This window comes from Cervus canadensis, chromosome 32, assembly GCF_019320065.1.
Source record: "Cervus canadensis isolate Bull #8, Minnesota chromosome 32, ASM1932006v1, whole genome shotgun sequence".
Lineage (NCBI taxonomy): Eukaryota > Metazoa > Chordata > Mammalia > Artiodactyla > Cervidae > Cervus > Cervus canadensis.
In genome coordinates this window covers 30,844,939-30,861,749 of record NC_057417.1, presented here as the reverse complement: position 1 = coordinate 30,861,749, position 16,811 = coordinate 30,844,939, and the positions used below count along the sequence as shown (strand labels likewise).

General features: G+C 51.0%; 1 protein-coding gene across 9 annotated transcripts in view; it reads left to right on the top strand.

The window, feature by feature from the left end:
- The window catches only part of LOC122432763 (transformation/transcription domain associated protein), an 88,338-nt gene that overhangs the window by 13,404 nt on the left and 58,123 nt on the right, over positions 1–16,811 (top strand). For 6 of the 9 annotated variants that reach the window (XM_043454886.1, XM_043454888.1, XM_043454885.1 and 3 more), the window contains exons 9-23: positions 441–518; positions 713–801; positions 1,616–1,712; positions 2,483–2,621; positions 3,846–3,924; positions 4,520–4,754; positions 5,395–5,761; positions 5,847–5,944; positions 6,356–6,550; positions 7,408–7,599; positions 9,546–9,711; positions 11,410–11,666; positions 13,496–13,696; positions 15,999–16,150; positions 16,591–16,790. In XM_043454886.1, coding sequence (XP_043310821.1) covers positions 441–518; positions 713–801; positions 1,616–1,712; positions 2,483–2,621; positions 3,846–3,924; positions 4,520–4,754; positions 5,395–5,761; positions 5,847–5,944; positions 6,356–6,550; positions 7,408–7,599; positions 9,546–9,711; positions 11,410–11,666; positions 13,496–13,696; positions 15,999–16,150; positions 16,591–16,790 — 2,545 coding nt within the window. The remainder of the gene's footprint in view (positions 1–440; positions 519–712; positions 802–1,615; positions 1,713–2,482; positions 2,622–3,845; positions 3,925–4,519; positions 4,755–5,394; positions 5,762–5,846; positions 5,945–6,355; positions 6,551–7,407; positions 7,600–9,545; positions 9,712–11,409; positions 11,667–13,495; positions 13,697–15,998; positions 16,151–16,590; positions 16,791–16,811) is intronic. The other 3 variants (XM_043454884.1, XM_043454881.1, XM_043454882.1) reach the window with 3 other exon arrangements.

Below are 16,811 nucleotides of genomic sequence, written 5' to 3'. Positions count from 1 at the left end.
CAGGGAAAGCCCAAGAATACTGGAGTGGGTAGCCTATCCCTTCTCCAGCAGATCTTCCCGACCCAGGAATTGAACTGGGGTCTCCTGCATTGCAGGCAAATTCTTTACCAACTGAGCTATCAGGGAAGCCTATAACAGATTAAAAAAAAATTTTTTTTTTTTAATTTCTCCAGTCAATTGAATGTCTTTTTGACACATTTTCTTGAGGATTTTTCTACAAGTGATGACGCTGTAAAATATAAAACCCTTTACATTGAATGATAATTCTTTGCTTTGTTTTCAAAATATTTTGCTGCTTTCACCACAGATAATTGCAGAGATGAGTCAGTGTTTTCCCTGCCCTTTATTATGACCGGGTGGTGCTCAGCAGTGGGACAGTGATGGGGGCTATTTTAGGTGCCAAGGTGGTGACCACAGTCCTCTGTATTCCTCTCTTCCAGCATTCCATCATTCCCAGAGGATCACTTTCTTTGAAAGTGTTGGCAGAATTGCCCATCATTGTTGTCTTAATGTATCAGGTATGCGTATTTCCAGTAGTTTCTGGGTTTTGGGCTTCTCATTTTACTGCACTTTACACACCTGCTTTACTGTGGCAAATAGATGTGTATGTTACACGTGTGCCGAGTAATGAATCTCAGTGTTTTTGCTATGCCAAATTAGTTTGCTGTAATCAGAGTGAAGAAGCATAAGAATCTGATGTGTTTGCTTTTAGCTCTACAAACTGAATATCCACAATGTCGTTGCGGAATTTGTGCCCCTGATCATGAATACCATTGCAATTCAGGTATCTGCGCAAGCCAGGTGAGATTTCTCGGCCAGTGACGTGGCCGACCGCCGTCGCTCTTTAATCCAAATGGCTCTATACTTCTCGTCGTCATTTGTGAAACAAGAAACTTAGATAAAATTTTGGTTTAACTTGTATGTATTTGTGGCTTTCTGAACTTAAATTTTGATGATGATAGTAATGGTTTTTTTCATTCCTTGTTTCGGAAAGATGACATGCCCCCTTTGTCCTTGGTGTCATGTAAATTTAGAACTGTCATCAGGGCTTCCTGTCCTCGATTTCAGCTTTGAGATGTTCCAGGCCGCCTCACCTTCAAGCCTGTTTTCCTGCTGCCCCTCTTGGCATGAGGGCTCGGAGGCTCTTTTACCCCATCACCCTTAGTCACTGCCCGGGCCAGGCCCTGTGAAGCCTCTCAGCAAAGCATCCTCCCTGACCTCACGGCATTCCTCCTCAGACCCTTATCACTTGTCTCTTGACTTGCAGCCTGACTGGCTCTGGGTCACTCGAGTGCAGGATCTAAGGGTGGATCCGCTCTGAGAACCTCTGTGGCACAGGTCTTTCATTGCTCAAATAGGTGCCTGCCTTGGGCAGCAGGCGGGTCGGTCTCCCGTTGACTGTTGGGGTTCAGGTTACCCAAGGGCCTGGTAGAACGGCCTGCTTTATGTCTTTAGGGCCTCCTTATGTTACCCAGAACTGCGTAAAAGTGTGGGCACATTGACTGTTTCTGCTGTGTAGAAGTCTACCTTTTGGGCTTGGTAATTACTGTAGGTGATATAATGTCACCTAAAGAACTGAGAGCTAATGTTGTCAATTTTACCACTTCTCACGTAGGCAACATAAACTTTACAACAAGGAGCTGTATGCTGATTTCATTGCTGCTCAAATTAAAACGTTGTCATTTTTAGCTTACATCATCAGAATTTACCAGGTAAGCGCATTGACTTCTGTCTTAAATCAGGTTTGCTGAGATACAATTTACAAGGAGTAAAGTTTACCTTTTGTGGGTGTATAGTTTGCTGAATCAACAAATACATACCTAACCACCAACCAGTACGTCAAAATATAGAACATTTCCATCCTCCAAAAAATTCCTCTTATGCATACATGGTCAATTTTGTCTTCCCACCTCCCGTCTGTGGCAAACACTGGTTTGTCTTCTGTCCCCATAGTTTTTGGCCTTTCCCAGAATGTCAAAGAGATGACATTTTTATATTAGTAAAAAATCTGAATTAGATGCCCTTTGATATTTTGGTCAGCTTGAGTTATCGTGAATAACTTCCTGAGATGCCTCAGAAGGCAGATGTGACTTGAGCTCATTCTGAGCTGATTAAAGGTGTCATTCGTGACTCACGTCGATGGGATGACTGAGTGAAGAATTTCGTTTTTTAACTTCGAGGTTTATTTCTCCCTCCTTCCCTGTAACAGGGACATTGTTGAAGGACGGAAAGACGCAGAAAACAAAAAGGGCCTCCGTGATCCCATTGAACTACTCCTGTGTCGCCGCCTCTCCCAGCAGGGCGGCAACACGCAGACTGACCAGACTTTTGGGCTAATGCTTGTTTGTTACTTTCTGAGGGTCCTCTGAGCCAACTGTAGTCCTACCTGAAATTTTTTTTTGTTTTAAAGTTTGTAAAACTTGGGTTTTTCTCAACAGCTGCCCACCGATGTAACTGCGTTGCTTTCCTCTCCCTGGTGCAGGAGTTGGTGACTAAGTACTCTCAGCAGATGGTCAAAGGAATGCTACAGCTGCTTTCAAACTGCCCGGCGGAAACCGCGCACCTCCGGAAGGAGCTGCTCATCGCCGCCAAGCACATCCTCACCACCGAGCTGAGAAACCGTACGTGCGCCCGGCCTCTGCCTGCCCGTCTGCACATGGGCTGGGCCGTCGGCCCGCTCAGCGTTCTGGCTCCGTTGACCTCTGCCTTGCTTATTGCTGCTCTGACTGTGTTTTCTCTCCTGTGTCTCCCCTCTTCCCCTCTCCCCCTCGTTCCTCTCTCTCTGAAGGCCTCTCTGTTTCACCTGCCCCCAGGGTTCTTGCTTTATCCCTTCAACAGTTTCATGATTAATGTGAGTCTCCTTAGCCCAGTTTGCAGTCTGAGGAGCTCTCGGTATGTCTCTGCCTCCTGACTGCCTATCTTTTGACACTGCAAATACCCATTTGCTTTTTCTGACTCACAGCCAGCGAGTTTTAAAAGGTGAGAGGAAGACAGAGTTTTCTTTTTCCATGCTGTGAAAATGATGAACAGTTTTACACAGAATGTCTTAAAATCTGTTTGCTGAAGTGACTGAGTCGCGTCTGGAGTGACTGACTTTGGGTTTTCCGCCATCTGAGTAATAGCGACTTTGGAGGTGTGGTGGGGAGCCACGCAGTGGGAGGCTTGTCCGTGCTGAAGTGCTGACGGATAGAAACCTTTCTCATGTTTGTTTGGTCACCCCCGACCCAGCAGGCAGGGTGGATCTTTATCAGGCACTCTTTTGGGGCCGTGAAGCTTGGTTTCAGTCTTGTTAACTCTACAGAGATCAACAGGTTTCCAAGACACTACTCTCTGAAGTTAGGTTAGATGTTTGACTGGTTGAATTCAGCTTTTAGAGGCTGCTGTTTTTTTTCTTCCAAACAAGATTTCAGATATTTATTTTGAAGCCCATTGTTAGTTTACATAAAGTATCCTTGTTTCTCCACGATGACCAACTTTAAGATCTTTAAGAAGGACAACTTCAGGGCAGTGGATAAAGGGGCATTTAGGGACTACCGCCCCCTTAGGTGGTCGGTACCAGCTTTCAAGGACCCTGGACTGAACTGCCATGAAGCACTGGGGCAGGTTCCCCGCCAGGGACACGAGGCGCACGGCTTATCTCTGACACTGATGTGTGTGAGGCCCGTGGCTGGCGTGGCCCAGCGAAACCAGCATCTTGGACTGAAGCATCGTGTGTGCACTCCTTCCCGCTTTCCCAAGTCTGGGTGGCTGGTTGGCGCAGAGCTGCTCCTGTGGACGCACCGTTACGGGACTTGCTGGCCGCCTGACTTGTTTAGTGATGTAGGCCATGAATGTTTGTGTTCCAGAGTTCATTCCGTGCATGGACAAGCTGTTTGATGAATCTATTCTGATTGGCTCAGGATACACCGCTCGGGAGACTCTCAGGTATGATGGTAAAGCCAGCGCTGGGGCCAGGGATCCGGCACTGTGTCAGGAGCGCCTACGAACGTGGGCTGTGGGCTTTTCCTCTCCCATTGGATCGAGAATTGCAGGAAGTTTCAGAGATGCCTCGGTTTGCTATGTGCCTTGGCTGAATCAGAGTCGCTGTCTTGATTTACACTGTAGGTAGAGCTGTTTGACTAGTGTTGTGTTTTTGTTTTGTAAGTAGGAGATGTGACACATGACCTATAAGGTACTAATTGACAGGCTGTTTGTATTTGAGCAGCAGAGCCCCTTCGGGGCAGGGCCCAGCTGTAGGTGGTTCTGCTCAGGTTAACCAGGTGTCACGGTATGAACATGGAGGTGCGTTTATGTGCAAGAAGGCAACCATCTTTTTCAACTTAGAAAAGATTTGAGCAATAAGACAAGACTGGAGCCTTTCACTCCTACAGCCGGGAGGAGGAAACGGGGAACGCGGGACCGGGTGCAGTGTGCCCAGACCAGCCGTCCCGCCGCCGGTGTCCCTGGGGCGGTGGAGCTGGTGGCCCGCAGACGGGGCCAGGGCACGCCGAGACGTGCTAGCGGAGGTCTCTGCCCGCAGGCCCCTCGCCTACAGCACGCTGGCCGACCTCGTGCACCACGTCCGCCAGCACCTGCCCCTCAGCGACCTCTCCCTCGCCGTCCAGCTCTTCGCCAAGAACATCGACGACGAGTCCCTGCCCAGCAGCATCCAGACCATGTCCTGCAAGCTCCTGCTGAACCTGGTGGACTGCATCCGCTCCAAGAGCGAGCAGGAGAGCGGCAACGGGCGCGACGTGCTGATGCGGATGCTGGAGGTGCGGCTCTGCCGCGCCCCGCCCCGCGCGCCCCGCGCCGCCCAGCCCCACCCCGCGCATTCTCCCCCTCCCCGCGCTGTGTGTTCACCGAGCACTTGACCCGCAGTTCACGGCCGCCTGGTCGCCCAGCTGGGGCCTGGGTGTTTAGACTCCCTGGGTTCAAGTCCCCACTCCCTCATCAACTAGCCGAGGGTCCTGCGGCGAGATGCTGGACCCTCTCTGCTGGCCTGCTCGTCCCCTGCTCGGGACAGTCACGGGCCGCCTCCTAGGACAGTCAGGGCTGAGGGAGGCAACCACGGGCGTGCTCAGCACTCTCCTGAAGGACAGTCTGGAGTGGTGTCTCCCGTGACGCTGTGTAGCCCAGCGCTCCCTTGTCCGTGAACATCTCTAGGGAGGTGTCCAGTGCCAGGTCAGGGGTGGGCAGTGTGGGTCATGGAGCGCACCCAGGGCACGTCCCAGCCCTGCTCATCAGCCCGGTCACCCCCTGCTTCTCCCTGGGGGAGGTTCCTCTAGTAACTCGGGAGGGGAAACAACCGACTCCAGCAGGTGGCTTCCGAGAGTCTGTTCTGTCCTCTGGACAGGCGCTTGGCCTGGTGAAGAGAGTGACTTGAGTCTGCCTTCCACCTTCCCTTCCTGACAGGTGTTTGTTCTCAAGTTCCACACCATCGCGCGGTACCAGCTCTCTGCCATTTTTAAGAAGTGCAAGCCTCAGTCTGAGCTCGGGGCGGTGGAGGCGGCCCTGCCCGGGGTGCCCGCGACCCCTGCAGCCCCGGGCCCAGCCCCTTCCCCAGCCCCCGTCCCCGCCCCCGCCCCGCCGCCGCCCCCACCGCCCACGCCCGCCACCCCGGTGACCCCAGCCCCCGTGCCGCCCTTTGAGAAGCAAGGCGAGAAGGACAAGGAGGACAAGCAGACGTTCCAGGTCACGGACTGCCGGAGTCTGGTCAAAACCCTGGTCTGCGGCGTCAAGACCATCACGTGGGGCATCACGTCGTGTAAAGCTCCTGGTGGTAATCCCGCTCCTGAGTCGCTTAGATGTGTTCGTCCTGGGTGGGGTGTTGCTCCCGGCGACTCACTGTGCGCTCTTTTTTCCAGAAGCTCAGTTCATCCCCAACAAGCAGCTGCAGCCCAAAGAGACCCAGATTTACATCAAGCTCGTCAAGTACGCGATGCAGGCTTTAGACATTTACCAGGTGAGGCCGCGCCCTCAGGCCAGGCTCCTCTGAGGATTGAGGTGCTGGTGGCAGCAGGAGTCTCACCAGGGTGGTCTGCTACTGATGTTCCCGGGCTGAGTTTGTTCTGTAGCACAGGGTTGCGTCGACGGTGAGAATTCTCATGTCAGTGTATTTTGAGGGGCAGGTGGTATAAAGGGAATGCAGTAGAAATGAGATTTAATTTTACTGAATTTGTTACTGCTAACAAAGGTTTTGGGGTTTTTTTACAAATTTTACTTGAGAGTAGAGAATTTAGAAGATGGGGGCGGGTGGGCAGTAGACATTTGTCTTCTAATTCAGGTACTCTTTAGTGCGCAGCTGATCTGGTCATGAAATGGAATATATTCAGACTTGGTTTTGATTCCCGTGTGGTTTTTTCCTCTGTGCAAGGTTCAGATAGCAGGAAATGGACAGACATACATCCGAGTAGCAAACTGCCAAACGGTGAGGATGAAGGAAGAGAAGGAAGTACTGGAGCACTTTGCTGGTGTCTTCACAATGATGAATCCGCTGACATTTAAAGAAATCTTTCAAACCACAGTCCCTTACATGGTGGAAAGAATCTCAAAAAATTATGCTCTTCAGGTATGACTGACGCTCCTTTCTTATGTTCTTTCAACATGTGTCGAATACTTGGTATCCCTTTTATTTCTGAGTAACGTGCCTAAAGATAGTGCTTGTAGAGCAAAATTTATAGAGACCTGTTCATTTCAGTCGCTCAGTCGTGTCCGACTCTTTGCAACCCCATGGACTGCAGCACACGAAGCTTCCCCGCGCATCACCAGCTCCCCGAACTTGCACAAACACATGTCCATCGAGTCAGGGATGCCATCCAACCAGCTCATCCTCTGTCGTCCCCTTCTCCTCCTGCCTTCAATCTTGTCCAGCATCAAGGTCTTTTCCAGTGAGTGAGTTCTTCACATCATGTGGCCAGAGTATTGGAACTTCAGCATCAGTCCTTCCAATGAATATTCAGGACTCGTTTCCTTTAGGATGGACTGGTTTGATCTCGCAGTCCAAGGAACTCTCAAGAGTCTTCTCCAACACCACAGTTCAAAAGCATCAATTCTTTGGCGCTCAGCTTTCTTTATGGTCCATAAACAGAACTGTTAGGCCGTAGTAAAAAAACAAAAGTGTTTTCAAAAGCTCAAGGTATTTTGGACCAGTTCTTTTCTTAGTAGAAATTAAGTATGTGCTAGACGTAGGCTCTTGGTACTTGACAGTGAGGGTGAAATGACAGATTTGAGTTCTTAAAGTGAACTGTTCCACGCAACGCTCAAATCAATTTTGGTGGGTTTTTTTTTTTTCCTTTTGGTGGATAACTCATTTCTGGAGTGTCTGATACAGATTTGATTTTGTAATTTTGAAAAGTTGATTGCTTTTTCTTGCAGCTGCTTTGTGGACGGGGTGATTTTTGTCACGTGCATTTCTCGTTTTGACAGATTGTTGCCAATTCCTTCCTGGCAAACCCTACTACCTCTGCTTTGTTCGCTACGATCCTGGTGGAGTACCTCCTGGACCGCCTGCCAGAGATGGGCTCCAACGTCGAGCTCTCCAACCTGTATCTCAAGCTGTTCAAGTTGGTCTTCGGCTCCGTCTCCCTCTTTGCAGCTGAAAATGAGCAAATGCTGAAGGTAGAATCAGACCCGGGCCGTGCGTTATGTTTGGGGGGTTTTTTGGTCGTTGTTGTTTTTTAATACTTTTCATCTTGAGCAGAAACTGCAATGGCTCTTTATATTTCCAAACCCAATAATATTAAATTAATAAATGTTTACAACTAGTTGGAGCCAAGAGTGGGAAACACTGCAGGCGTTTCAAAGCAGAGCTGCTCCTGGTTGTTTGCTGACCCAAGATGAACACGTGAGAACTCTCACCAGCAGGGCTTGTCAGTAGTCTCGGCACCACTGATTTTTCATTTTCCAAGTCATTTCTTACATGAACCACACAAGTAGGGTAGGAGCACATCGTGTTCTTTTAAAAAAAAAAAAAAAATCGAATGACACAAAAGACTTGAAGAGGAAGGAACATCCGACCTCTCAGATCTGACGAGAAGTGGTCGGCTATTGAACAGTTCCCGTCATATCCCCTTCTTTCCCAGCACATCGTGTCGTCTTGTGTTCGGCACACAAACACCCCATTTCAGGACTGTTTGTTCGTTTTTCCTCTGAATCAAGGACTGCAGCCAATTTGTGTCCGTGTATTAAGGCCATCTGGAGGGGTGTGTTTCCTGACGCACTCTTCAGCACAACTCACCCTGTGCGCGTCATGGTATCTCGTCAGTTACTTGATGCCAGCAAATGGCAGAAGCCAGTGCGTGCTTACAGCAGCCACTGAAGGCAGCGCATGGAACAAAAAACCTTATCAAAATTCTCTTCTGCTGATGGCAGGATGTTTTAGTTTCTGCAGAAAGCTGAGTATTACCAGTTCTGTCTGAAGAGAGATGTTCTCCTGTAGGGGGAAGTTTGAGAATGTTAAGGAGATCCATTTTCTTCTGAAGTAAATGTGACATAAAGCACCAGTAATTTGTGCTTGTGTGAGACATTTTCCTCCACTTTTTCTGTTACGTAGTTACCAGTTATCAACAACCTTGATGTTACTTCTGAGTTGGTATAAAAAGACAAACTTTCAGAAAGATATAAAATATTTGTGTTTTTTGTCCACATAGTTCAATATCTTCAAATAATTCAGTTTTTGCCTGTATTAAGGGGACAACTGTATAAACCAGCAACCAACTCTTAGAAAAGAGAATAAAGCCTAACAGACAAGTCTAATGATGAGGTGTCTGAATATTGTTCAAGAGATGTTCAAAGAATAATTTGATGGAATGCTTTGTCTTGGGACTAATTAATAGAGATGATTTATCTGTAAAAGAAAGAATTCATGCCAGATACAGTTACAAATGACTATACTGATAGTTTGCAGTTAATAGTTCACTTTAAATGTGCCTGCAGAAAACCTCACATCAAACTTAACCTGTCGCATGTCAAACTAGGATTTGAAGTACCAGATAAAAAGCTAACCTATTTTAAGCTGTTCATTAAACTTTAAGCTAATAAAATGGTTTCTTAAATAAATACTCATGAACAGAGTTTTTGATCAAGTCTTCTAAAACATTAAGATCTCGAACGTCTTTTGAGGCTTTTCCCAACTTTACCTGTGCAGCATGTGATCGGTAGTGAAGTTTCTGTGCCTTGGGGTTGCTGTTTGTGTTCCGATAGTTACTAGGAGACCAGCTTCTTTCATCTTGTTTGATTATTGAGTCTTAGGAAGGAGGGACTGTTCACAAGAGCTGCAGAGCCAGCAGGCCCTCCAGGTCCTGCTGCAAAGTGTCTGCAGCATCGCCTGCCTACGTGTTAGTGGTAAGATAGGAACCTAGGAAATGCTGCTTTCACAGCCAAACTGGGGGGAAAGCTACCTGTATTTTAAGAGAAATTAATTTCGATCAAATGAAAGTTGGAAAGATTCTGTTTTGTTTTTCTTTTTGGAATAAGTTCATCAAGATGACCTTCCATTCCTCCCTTTGTGCAGTGAACCCTCCTCCCTTCGGAGCCTGTTAACCTGCTTTTTCTCCATCCTGCAGCCTCACCTGCACAAGATTGTCAACAGCTCGATGGAGCTCGCCCAGACGGCCAAAGAGCCCTACAACTACTTCCTGCTGCTTCGGGCCTTGTTCCGCTCCATTGGGGGCGGGAGCCATGATCTCCTGTATCAGGAATTCCTGCCTCTCCTCCCCAACCTCCTGCAAGGTCAGAGCAGTGATCTGGTTGCCGTTGAGTCTTGTGTGCTTGCGTGAGTTTTGGCTGACCTTGTTTGCTGGGGTTCCTCCTCTGCACCTGGTCATGGTGAGGGGACGTGTGTGTGTCTGTCTCTGTGTCTCCAGCTTTAAAGGGGTGGGTACGGCTCCCTGCTCAGAATTGACTGGGAGTGGGAAGGTCTTCGTTAACCCCAGTTAGGACATTTTTGTAGCATTTGGGAAGCAATTTTAGAGAGTGGTTTAGTAAGATCAGGGGATCCCTAGATTGAAAGAGAACAAGAAGGCAAAAAACAAGTTATAAAGCTGATATAAGCCATATATATAATATATAAAAATATGTTTGTGTTTTTATTTACTTGCTAAAGTGCGTAGACAGGATTCTTTCATTCCTGTGGATTAGGAATGCTTTCAAGGCTTATAGCTAAAGGGGATCTTGAGTCCAGTGAATGTTCACAGGTATGAACTGAGTAGACACACTGTCCTAGGAATTTTTTTTCGGTTTTTTTTTTGTAATGGTGAGCTTTTGGCAAGGGATTGAATCTTCTTCTGTGTTTTCTTTATAAATTCTTTCAAGAGAAGCCATTTATGGCGTAATGTGCCCAGAAGGTACCTGGGAAACCCTTGAGCACCTTGAAGGTAGTGTTAGTCACTCAGTCCTGTCCGACTCTTTGTGACCCCACGGCCTGTAGCCCACAAGGCTCCTCTGTCCATGGGATTCTCCAGGCGAGAATACTGGAGTGGGTTGCCATGCCCTCCCCCGTGCTGAAGGTAACGTGGCCCTGAGTCCCCCCGGAAGTGCTTAAGGAGGCCCGTAGGCGGGCTGTGTTGTCTGTATTTGACCTGACTCCAGGCCCCCCCAGCCTGCACCCTCTGCTCCGGTCGGTCTCACGGCCCTGCCTGCAGTCTCCCCAGCCCGCCTTCTCTCCCTCCTGGGAGCGGGGCCTGGCCCCTCCCTTGTCTCCCTGCCCCTTTGGTTCTGAGTCTGGTGCCGCCGCTGTGTGTTGCCCGCCTCACGGGCCGTCTTGCTGCAGCCTCGGTGCCCGGGACGCACCCTGTCCAGGGGGCGCTGTCACCTGCTTTTCTCTTCCCAGCCGTCTCTCAGGTTCTGTGGGCAGGTCCACATCTGATGTTTTTCAGGAGAGGGGCTCAGTAAAGACTCCGTTACCTTCGTGAAGCCTCGTGAAGAGTGTATGGGGCCCTGAGTTTGTAAGAAGGAGGCTCCTCTCATTTACAAAATCCAGAAGTGTATTTTTTTGTTTATCTTAAAGCATAAACATCAGCTATGGTTTACTGGAAACCTGAAATGACATGCAAGCTTGTAAGCCTCAGACTTGAGATGAACACGTCACGTTGGAGTCTGTTTCTTTCCAGATTGGGCTTATTTACTGGAGAACATAACGTTAAATACCTTGTGTAGCATTAACTAGTCCTACACGTTAGTTCAGTCAATGTTAAGTAATATTCATCACAACCTAAACTGATTACATGCAGCCTGCTGTTGTCACACGATAGACGGAAGAGGCCTTGGGTGCAGTTACGGAATGGGTGCAGCAAATGTAACTCTGGGTGGAGTTGTGTCTTGAGGCGGATGTTTACAGAGAGTGGGCCGGTGGCTCTGTGTGTCGCCTGGGTGCCCTGGGCGGTACCGTCCCCCTCGTGCGGGGCTCAGCGTGCTGCCGTCCCCACGCAGGGCTCAACATGCTGCAGAGCGGCCTGCACAAGCAGCACATGAAGGACCTGTTCGTGGAGCTGTGTCTCACGGTGCCCGTGCGGCTGAGCTCGCTGCTGCCCTACCTGCCCATGCTCATGGACCCGCTGGTGTCGGCGCTCAACGGCTCCCAGACGCTGGTCAGCCAAGGCCTGCGGACGCTGGAGCTGTGCGTGGACAACCTGCAGCCCGACTTCCTGTATGACCACATCCAGCCGGTGCGCGCGGAGCTCATGCAGGTGAGCACGTCCCCGCCGGCAGAGGGCGCCCGGGCCCCGCCTCCTTCCCGGGGCGCCGGGCCGATTGTTTCAGAGGGGTTCCAGAGGCGAGCTGGGCTGCCGATGGAGCCTTTGCCTGGCTGCGGGAGGCTTCTGGTGTACAAAGTGGTGTGGAGAAACACCATGAGTGTCGAGTGGATACTTGTTTTGCAGCATCGCTCCCCTTTTGGAGGGCTCCCGCAGCGTCGCGTTCTCTTGAGGTTGATGGCTTGGGAAGGCAGGTGTTACATGGCTACCGCTGTTTCCAGGGAGACGCGCGCTCTGTCTGAGGGTTCCTGAGTTACACAGTGCGGAGGTGCACGCTTGTAGAGAGAGAGAGCCATCTGGCCGCCCCCGGAGGGAACAGCAGAAAAGGAGGGTGGGTTTGAACCCATGTTATGTTTTGTGGTCATTAGCGCTCTGTGTGGGGTTGTCCCCGCGTGTTTTGCTGATGGTGATGGATTGTACTGCGGTTGGTGAGTGTTAGAGGTCAAGGCTGCCTGTTGCTTGCTCACCCACCCGTTTAGCGGAGAGTGTGTGGCCCCAAGTCAGGGTCCGATTGCCAGCTTCTGTGATGGGCATGTAGTCACTCCTGAGATGCAGGATCTCTGGACAGTGGACAGAGCAGTGACCTGCATGCGCTTGCCAGCGCCGCAGTTTAAGTCTCAGGCTCCATCCAGGTGGGAGAAGACGGTGGGAGGTTGGGTGGGAGCTGCCAAGGCCAGTCCTGTGGAGGCCTGGCCAGAGAGCAGGACTGTTGGTTCTGCAAGGTGAGCCTGGGTGAGCACCGTGTGGGAAGAGGAGGCAGGGCTGGGTTGGGGACCTCCTGCCCGTCTGTGAGCAGAACAGGCTGAGGGAGAGACCGCTTGGGGCCACGGCTGGCTTCTTCCCGCCTGCTGGACCGCTGGCAGAGGCCCGTCAGCCCGCCGAGTCCCTGTGCGAGGGTGGGAGACTGGACCCCCATTCCCAGGCCACCCCCTCCCTGGAGGCAAGCAGACGCCCCTCTCCTGCAGTGCTTGGGTTTTGGGTGGGCCGATAGGAACATAAGAGAAACTGGAATTTTGCTTAAAGAAGAGTTCCAAGATTTTATATTGATGATCGCTAGACACTTAATACCTGGCCTTGTTACAGAGGATGTGTCAGAAAATAGATTTAAAAAGTGAGCTGTGGCCGCTTTCAGGGTTTATGATGATGTCAGTGAAAAAAGTTGGGAAAATCACAGTTATTTGAAACAGTCGAGTGCCTCTCTCCTTTATACTAACTGTGAGCACGAGGCGCCCAGTAACTCGTTTCTCTTGTAATGCCGGTCCCGTTACAGTCCCAGTGTGCCCTCCTCAGCATCCTTTCTCACAGCAGATTTGAAACATAGAAGGAAATTTGTGTGTCATGTTTGAGTTATAAAACCTGATAGCAGTATAATCCTGAGGACACGCCGTCTAATCCAGGGTCGAGGACTTCACGGCAAGTGTGTTCCTGTCTGCTCCCCTGGCCCGTTGTGTGTGTCCATCCAAGCAGTGTGCTGTTTCGTTTCCTTGCTTTGAGCTCTATGCTGTTGACGACTTGCTACCTCTTGTATTCCAGGAACACGGAAGAACATTTATATGTGTATTTTCTGTCGAGGCATTCAGTTTCTTGGAAGGACACACAAAACACTAATACCGGTTCCCCCCGAGCCGAGAGCTGTGTGTCTGGGGGGCCGAGGGGAGGGGCGTCTTCGCCGTGTCGTCCCCCCAGAGCTTTTGCGTCGGGGCTGGGGGACTGTGGGGGCGCCCTGTCTGCTCAGAGACCGACAGACGCGCGCTGACTTACAGGCTTTGTGGCGCACCTTACGTAACCCCGCGGACAGCATCTCGCACGTGGCCTACCGCGTCCTTGGGAAGTTCGGCGGCAGCAACAGGAAGATGCTCAAGGAGTCCCAGAAGCTGCTGTACGTCGTGACTGAAGTTCAGGGCCCCAGCGTCACAGTGGAGTTTTCTGACTGTAAAGCGTCCCTTCAGCTCCCGATGGAGAAGGTAACTGCGTGTGTCTCTGGGAGCGTCTTAAAAAAGAGACTGCAAGTTCCATTTTAAAACATTTAATTTCTGTTCAGAAACATGGAAATAGAGCCAGTTCCTTTGGGGCAGGAATTTCTTAACCCAAAGAGCAACAAGGTTTGCCAGGGCCCAGCTTGACTGGCGAGGGCTTCTGTGATGCCCAGAGGCCAGTGGGGGGCACTGCCCCCGAGGACCTGCACCCTGGGCAGGGCCGTCCTTCCTGACGGGCGGGGGGTGCCACCCAGCCAGCCTCACCCTTGCCCTTTGTCCGCTCTTATGCCCAGCGGGTGTCACGTCACGGGTGATGTAGAACCAGGCTGATGGCGTCCCTGTCTCACCCCTCGCTCCTGGGTACCCACTTTCCTCCCAGGCTCCCTCCAGGGGCAGCTCTGTCAAAACCAGCAGACGGCGCCCAGCGTGTTGCAGAGCACTCAGCCGCTTCTGCCTGACCCTTACTGAGATCTGATCCCCTCACCTCACTGACCCCTCTGGGCCTCGCACACTCAAGGTCGTATTTATCACGGTCCGTGTGGTCGCATTCGACTTTGCCTTTTTATTACAGGACTCGCCCTCACCGCCTGCGTTGCAGCTTTTGATACCACGTCATTTTGGACTACTTAGCTAGCCGTTAACATGGTGGGCATTTTGGGGAAGGTTTTACCGCACGCTTTGGCATGTGTCCGAGTGACAGCCGCCTCGGTGAGCCGCACACTGGCTGCACGCTGAGCTCCCTGCAGGCCTGGGCCTGGCCGTGCCCTGTGGCCGGGACCACTCAGCCCTGCCCGAGCCCGGCTCGCCCCGCCCCGTCCTGTGTATTAGAACTCCGCTCTCCGTGTGGGAAGTGGACGCACAGCAGCAGTGTCTGTGATTTTTTTGTTTGGTTTTGAGCCAGACTTCACCGTCCGTTTGTGAGGAAGGATGCCCACCGTGGGTAGCGTCTCTCTGGAGCTGTTTCTGGTGTCTTCTCTCCGTCCACCTGCCCCCAACCTTCTCAGGCACACGCGTTGTCTCTCCACTCCCCCAGCCCTGCCCCGCAGACGTGTGCCCTTTTTAATCTCAGCTCCTATCTCAACCTTTATCAAAGTACTGGTCACTAGTTTCCTTGTAAGAAAATACAACTAAAATTCTGTCTTTACCTTGAAAATGACCATAGTGACCGTTCTGTGAACCCACCAGTTCCACATCTTAAGTAATTTCCTTAAGTTAGGACTCTGTTTTAGCCCTGTCAGTGCAGGGTTGGCATTAGAATGCAAACGATGATTTTCACTTGACCTCTGCACAGACTAAGCAGAGCTAAAAGATCCCTTTAGAAGTAGTTTTTCCCCCAGGCAGCTAAAGCAGGGAAGAAACCAGATAGTGAAGACACGCCTCCCTGGTCCTCAGGAATCCCATGCTGCTCCTGGGACCCTTCCCAGCGGGTGGCACCTGAGGGCCCTGGCAGCTGGCGGGGAAGGGCCAGGCTCAGCGCCTGGGCTTACAAGACAGCAGTTGCTTCTGGCATACTGTCCGTCCTTTGGTGGGGAGGGGACGGTGATCAGCTTGTAGGTTCTGTTGATAACACAGTTCCCCCTCCATGGTTTATGACTTGATGCTGAGTGGGTCAGAGGCCGCAGGAGAAGAGCTGGGGGCGAGGTAGCCAGAGGCCGGCCTCACGCCCTGCCTGCGTCTGGAGGGTGGGCCTGTCCCGTCAGCCCCTCCCTGGCTCCTCACTGCGTCTGGAGGAGACTTCAGTACAGGTTAGGCCTTTGATTTCTAGGTGTGTAAGTACCTTTAACATTGGCACCTGAGCCGTTAAAGACTTAAGAGTGTTTTTGTGCGTGATTCTTCCTTCCCTACCTTCCTGGCCCACCTATAGGATAGGATAAGACGTGTATGAAGCTGTGTAGGTTTTCTGAAAAATTGAAGTAAACCCTTTCTGAAGAAATTAGTTAAACCTTAGGAAAGTCATCTCAGTTTTGAACTGAGATGACTCAGACTCTGGTTTAATCCAGCAAATCTACCACAAGAGTCCTTCTGAGCTCACTTAATTTCTGGAATTTCCCATCAGCCGTTTAAGCACAAAATCTGTAAACCCCGCTTCACATTTCAGTTTGAGCCACGTCTGTTGCCTCCCCTGGAGGCTTCATTTGGTGAAACCTGCTCGCCTGTCTGCAGACCCACTGCTGTCTTCAAGAGTAGACCTGCTTCGAGCTGCTTCTGGGTGCTGCTCGTGCCTCCAGCAGAGGCTTTTCAGAATCACGATCGCAGCACAAACCCCAGTTTCTGTGCTTCTTTGCCACAGGCCATTGAAACGGCTCTAGACTGCCTGAAGAGCGCCAACACCGAGCCGTACTACCGGAGGCAGGCGTGGGAAGTGATCAAGTGCTTCCTGGTGGCGATGATGAGTCTGGAGGACAACAAGCACGCGCTCTACCAGCTCCTGGCCCACCCTAAGTATGCTCTGCCCGGGGACGGGTTGTGTGTCTTGTTTCAGAGCATCAGGGGTGGTGTGCCTTCCAGATCTCTCAATGTCGGAAGTGTGTTCCTTCAGGTCAGAAGGACACGCTGTCTGCTCAGCCATGCTTCTCTTTAGAGACAATGGAAAGAGCTTGGCTGCTTGAGAGGTGGTTTCTCTCAGCACGTTGAACGTGCTGCCGTTCTGTGGTTTGCCTGAGTCGTTGGCCTGTGCTCACGTTAGGGGAGAGCACGTTTGGTGTCTCTTGACCCATTGGCTGAAGCCATGCGTCGTGAAACTTGTCACGTTAGATTCCATGTGTTGCCGAAATTAAAGCAGAGAAGTCACTCAGGCCCGTGCAGTTGTACGTAAGTTCCTTGTGGTAGGATCGTCAGCTCTGGACTCGAGTGTGGTGACAGTGAATTTAATTGTTGCACAGCTTTACGGAAAAGACCATCCCCAACGTCATCATATCACATCGCTACAAAGCGCAGGACACCCCAGCCCGGAAGACGTTCGAGCAGGCCCTGACCGGGGCATTCATGTCTGCAGTCATTAAAGATCTGCGGCCCAGCGCCCTGCCCTTTGTGGCCAGCTTGATCCGCCACTACACAATGGTGGCGGTCGCCCAGCAGTGTGGTAAGTGACCCCAGATGAGCC